The sequence below is a fragment of the Cherax quadricarinatus genome, chromosome 1, assembly GCF_038502225.1.
Source record: "Cherax quadricarinatus isolate ZL_2023a chromosome 1, ASM3850222v1, whole genome shotgun sequence".
In the NCBI taxonomy this organism is placed as follows: Eukaryota; Metazoa; Arthropoda; class Malacostraca; order Decapoda; family Parastacidae; genus Cherax; species Cherax quadricarinatus.
Genome location: NC_091292.1, coordinates 64,991,737 through 64,997,677, shown reverse-complemented (window position 1 = coordinate 64,997,677; position 5,941 = coordinate 64,991,737). Strand labels below are relative to the sequence as shown.

The following is a 5,941-nucleotide window of genomic DNA, read 5'->3' as shown; positions in this document are numbered from 1 at the left end:
AAAGGTTGAGGGAAATCGGCCTGACGACACTGGAGGCCAGGAGGGTCAGGGGAGACATGATAACGACATATAAAATACTGCGCGGAATAGACGAGGTGGACAAAGACGGGATGTTCCAGAGATGAGACACAGACACAAGAGGTCACAATTGGAAGTTGAAGACTCAGATGAATCAAAGGGATGTTAGGAAGTATTTCTTCAGTCATAGAGTAGCCTAGAAAGTGATGTGGTGGAGGCAGGAACCATACATAGTTTTAAGGCGAGGTATGATAGAGCTCATGGAGCAGGGAGAGAGAGGACCTAGTAGCAATCAGCGAAGAGGCGGGGCCAGGAGCTGTGAGTCGACCCCTGCAACCACAAATAGGTGAGTACAAATAGGTGAGTACACGCACGCACACACACACATTCATACACACACACAAATACACACATAGACACACACACACACACACACACACACACACACACACACACACACACACACACACACACACACACACACACACACACACACACACACACACACACACACACACACACACACACACACACACACACACACACACACACACACACACACACACACACACACACACACACACACACACACGTAAAACATGCACTGAGGGGGAATTTTCTGGGTGTTTAATTAAGTTATGAGATTTGCTAAAACTTCAAAAACCTGATTTATATCAACATAATTAAATTTTCCACTTATCTGTTGCAGTGAAGATGGAGATCATTGAAGAAATAGTTAGACGATCATGATCACCTTTATTTAAATTAGCAAAAAATATGGATTCAGTTCACCATGAAAGACAACATCAAATTAGAATATCAAGGTGAATAACAGGAAGAAAATGTTGAAATGATCCCATACGAATTATAAAAAAATGTGAAACATTTTGAAATTGATTTGCTTTTCTGACTAGAATTTTTTTGAAAAGTATAAGAAATTTTTGAAAATATACTGTAATCCTGTTTAATATCCTTACAATAATTATTGAATACTTCTACAAGAAGACTTGGATAACTTAAGAAAATGGATTGTTAACTTGATGATTGAAATGAGAGAAGAAATATGCACTCTAATGAGAATAAAAGAAAGTGATTACAAGAGACATGTTGAATATATATTTTTAAACTATATTGGAACCAGATAGAGGAATCAAGGGAAAATTATAGATAAAAGAATGTTCCACAAAGATCACATTATGAAAATACCGAGAAAGTTATATGCTACAAAAAAATTAATTATCAATAATATTTCAAAATATTAGGCTTGGTGACTGCAAACATTTTAACTCTCAAAAATGTAAGACAAAAATGATAATGTTAAGTGTGTGGAGGTGTTAGTACTTAAAACAGCTCCCACGGTGTGAATCACATATATGTGTTATAATGTTAAGTGTGTGGAGGTGTTAGTACTTAAAACAGCTCCCACGGTGTGAATCACATATATGTGTTATAATGTTAAGTGTGTGGAGGTGTCAGTACTTAAAACAGCTCCCACGGTGTGAATCACATATATGTGTTATAATGTTAAGTGTGTCGAGGTGTTAGTACTTAAAACAGCTCCCACGGTGTGTATCACATATATGTGTTATAATGTTAAGTGTGTGGAGGTGTCAGTACTTAAAACAACTCCCACGGTGTGAATCACATATATGTTATAATGTTAAGTGTGTGGAGGTGTCAGTACTTAAAACAGCTCCCACGGTGTGAATCACATATATGTGTTATAATGTTAAGTGTGTGGAGGTGTTAGTACTTAAAACAGCTCCCACGGTGTGAATCACATATATGTGTTATAATGTTAAGTGTGTGGAGGTGTTAGTACTTAAAACAGCTCCCACGGTGTGAATCGGTGTGAATCACATATATGTGTTATAATGTTAAGTGTGTGGAGGTGTTAGTACTTAAAACAGCTCCCACGGTGTGAATCACATATATGTGTTATAATGTTAAGTGTGTGGAGGTGTTAGTACTTAAAACAGCTCCCACGGTGTGAATCACATATATGTTATAATGTTAAGTGTGTCGAGGTATCAGTACTTAAAACAGCTCCCACGGTGTGAATCACATATATGTGTTTCACAATATGAAGTCTGGCAATTGATGTCACTATAAAATACATCGGTTTATAGCAGTCTTCTCATATGGACGTGATCCATGACTCTTAAATATTACAGCTCACAGAGGAATACTGACACAAAGGACATTTGGTAAGAGTGCAAAATTGGCTAGGAAATAAATTAAGTTGCGAAAGAGTGGTTGTTGAGATGGTTTTATCATGTAGAAAGAAAGAAAGAAGGAAATAAGATATTTAGAATGTGTTAACTAGTTGTTAGGTAAGACACATATGCAACAGTTAGGTATCTTTATTTCGAAACGTTTCGCCTACACAGTAGGCTTCTTCAGTCGAGTACAGAAAAGTTGATAGAAGCAGAAGTGACTTGAAGACGATGTAATCAGTCCATCGCCCTTGAAGTTTTGAGGTGGTCAGTCCCTCAGTCTGGAGAAGAGTATTGTTCCATAGTCTGAAACAATATGGAGTTGAAGTGACAGGATGGAGCCTTATATAACGCTAGGAGGTGAGATGTAGGCCACTAGTAGAGGTAAGAATGTAGTCGTTGAGAGGTCAGGTCCCTTTCAAATCCAGCCATTCTCACTGACCACCTCAAAACGTCAACGGTGATGCACTGATTACATCGTCTTCAAGTCTCTTTTGCTTCTATCAACTTTTCTGTACTCGACTGAAGAAGCCTACTGTGTAGGCGAAACGTTTCGAAATGAAGATACCTAACTGTTGCATATGTGTCTTACCTAACAACCTGTCGGTATTTTATACCATTTTAATGTTCACAATGTGTTAATTAGATTGGATGGAAAGGAGGTTTTGAGTATTGGTGGTTTAGTGGGATATGACGTGTTGTTGACGTTCCAGGATGGTTAAAATCACTGAAGTTGTTCAGGAAAACAGGTTACCTGGACGTAGGTTTTAGAGGTGAAAATAAGAATTGCAGTTTTCTTCGCTGAGTCACTTTTCCTTTGTGAGAAAAAGCAATTACATTAAAGTGAAAACTAGTAAATTTGTTGAAATAGTTGTACATTTACTTTATACTAAGTATGATATTATGTGCTCATCAAGTTCATTTCTACTTTCATAGATCCATCTATCAAAGAGTGAACTTTCAAATACCAAAATACATCAATTTCGTCCATGCTTCCTCCATCCACTCTTCAAAATTTCTGTATATCTAAATTTTATGTTACCTCCATAACTTTTTTTTTCAATATTCACATTTAATATCCAAGTTAGAGGAGTGATTGTTTCTCTTCTTCGGATGAACTCTGAATGTCTTCCACTCCACAAGTGCTGTATACGACCTCTACTGCTTAATAATTATTTGATTAAAATAAATCTTAGTGGCTGATACATCTAATGAAATGGATGATGTGTTATTTGCATTTAGAGTTTATAGGTGCACATTTAGAGTTTATAGGTGCATTTTAAAGTTTATAAGTGCACATTTAGAGTTTATAGGTGCACATTTAAAGTTTATAGGTGCACATTTACAATTTATAGGTGCACATTTAGAGTTTATAGGTGCACATTTAGAGTTTATAGGTGCACATTTAGAGTTTATAGGTGCACATTTAGAATTTATAGGTGCACATTTAGAGTTTATAGGTGCACATTTAAAGTTTATAGGTGCACATTTACAATTTATAGGTGCACATTTAGAGTTTATAGGTGCACATTTAGAGTTTATAGGTGCACATTTAGAGTTTATAGGTGCACATTTAGAATTTATAGGTGCACATTTAGAATTTATAGGTGCACATTTAAAGTTTATAGGTGCACATTTACAATTTATAGGTGCACATTTAGAGTTTATAGGTGCACATTTAGAGTTTATAGGTGCACATTTAGAATTTATAGGTGCACATTTAGAGTTTATAGGTGCACATTTAGAGTTTATAGGTGCACATTTAGAATTTATAGGTGCACATTTAGAGTTTATAGGTGCACATTTAGAATTTATAGGTGCACATTTAGAGTTTATAGGTGCACATTTAAAGTTTATAGGTGCACATTTACAATTTATAGGTGCACATTTAGAGTTTATAGGTGCACATTTAGAGTTTATAGGTGCACATTTAGAGTTTATAGGTGCACATTTAGAATTTATAGGTGCACATTTAGAGTTTATAGGTGCACATTTAGAGTTTATAGGTGCACATTTAGAATTTATAGGTGCACATTTAGAGTTTATAGGTGCACATTTAGAGTTTATAGGCGCACATTTAGAGTTTATAGGTGCTCATTTAGAGTTTATAGGTGCATATTAAAGTTTATAGGTGCACATTTAGAGTTTATAGGTGCACATTTTGATGGATTCTGCCTCTTCAAGTTACCTTTAAATTGTTAATGCTGATTTTTTTCCTCAACGGAAACTTCGCTTTCATTTTAGGTAGTAAAAGTTAAATTTCCAAATTTTGTTAATCAAACTGGATTCTGTGAAGAAATACGTCAAGGTGTTAAACTTTATTGAATTATGATGAGTTAAGAGTACCTAATATGCCTTTATACACACATAACATCTGTGTACCCTCAAGATAATTGTAAAATTTGCATAATATGTACCTAAAGCTTTAGTAAAACTTAATTACTTACATTTAAACCCTAAACTCTGGTCTTACTTAGAGAATTTTTTTTAAATAATTTGGCCTGTTTAGGCCTCAGTCGGGAAAACTGAAATACTTGTTTTCGTGTCATGAGTTGTGAGGCTTCAACGCAGATTACTTGATAGTGAAAATTCCGAGCTGCTTCAAACTTATTATTCTGTTGTATTTTAAAATGCTGGTCTTTTTGAGATAAGGAGAGTATGCCTCTTCAGCTTGGTTTCAAAACTGGGTTTTCGCAATGTGAAGTTTAAATTATTTTTCTTGGGTGTATATGCTCTAATTTGTAATTTTATTGAAGGAACTGAGATCTTACTAATCATGTGATAAATTAGAAACTTCTGTAGCACTCTGTCCAAATTCTTATAGTTGCTTTAAGGTAGAGAGAGCTGGAGGTATGAAATATGGGGATACCTTCCTCGGTTCACGAAGCGACCGAAATAAACGTTATTATAGTGTTTAAGTTTTGTTGAGTCATGTTCAGGAATATTGTAACCTAAATGACCATGGTGCAGTCGACAGGATTTAAATCTAGCACACTAATCAATAAGCCAATTCTTTTTAAATCATTAATTTAGAGGCCGATTTATTGTAAAAAAAAAGACTATGAAATCTTACTTGCATTAAAATTTTCACAGGTCCCCTCAGCCCAAAAGCTCTAGACGACAACGTTGTCAATCCATCTTGTGCACGATTCTATCACTGGATGTGGCGGAGATTCAGTAAGTGCGATGACGATGAAGACTACACCACAACACCAGAACACTGACGCTGACGCTGTGCCACTTAGTGTGCTGCTCGACAAGAACACTGACACTGCAACACTTTCTGTGGTGCCAAACCTCCATCCACACGAAATTAATAATTTTGTTAGTAGTGCTCACCAGTAACTTGAGAGGTATGGTAGTGTTTTAGGTATCCAGCAATATGTAAATAAAGAAACGTAAGTACATTTCAATACATTTATTAAGGAAACGTTTCTCCTGAGTGCTTTATTCCTTCCTAGATCAAAGACAATGCAACAAGTATATATACAACTAGAGGTCAGGTGAGCCATTCTAAGAACGGAGTGACATGTTGCATGTATCATACTGGCCAATCTTTTAAAAAAAATATTGGAGAGATATAGCAATAAAGCTGGCAGGTATTATAACGATGCTCAGTCATGCACTTTGGTGTCTTCTATTGCTAAACAGGTTCTAATCTTCTCCAGTGGTGGCAACAGGCATTACGTTACTGGCTGGTGTCATCT

At 35.8% G+C, this 5,941-nt stretch overlaps 1 protein-coding gene across 1 annotated transcript in view; it reads left to right on the top strand.

The window, feature by feature from the left end:
* LOC128685554 (uncharacterized) overlaps positions 1-5,668 on the top strand; it is a 37,340-nt gene extending 31,672 nt beyond the window's left edge. The window contains exon 4 of the mRNA XM_070086278.1: positions 5,328-5,668. Coding sequence (XP_069942379.1) covers positions 5,328-5,458 — 131 coding nt within the window. The 3' untranslated portion in view covers positions 5,459-5,668. The remainder of the gene's footprint in view (positions 1-5,327) is intronic.
* Positions 5,669-5,941: the final 273 nt, after the last annotated feature.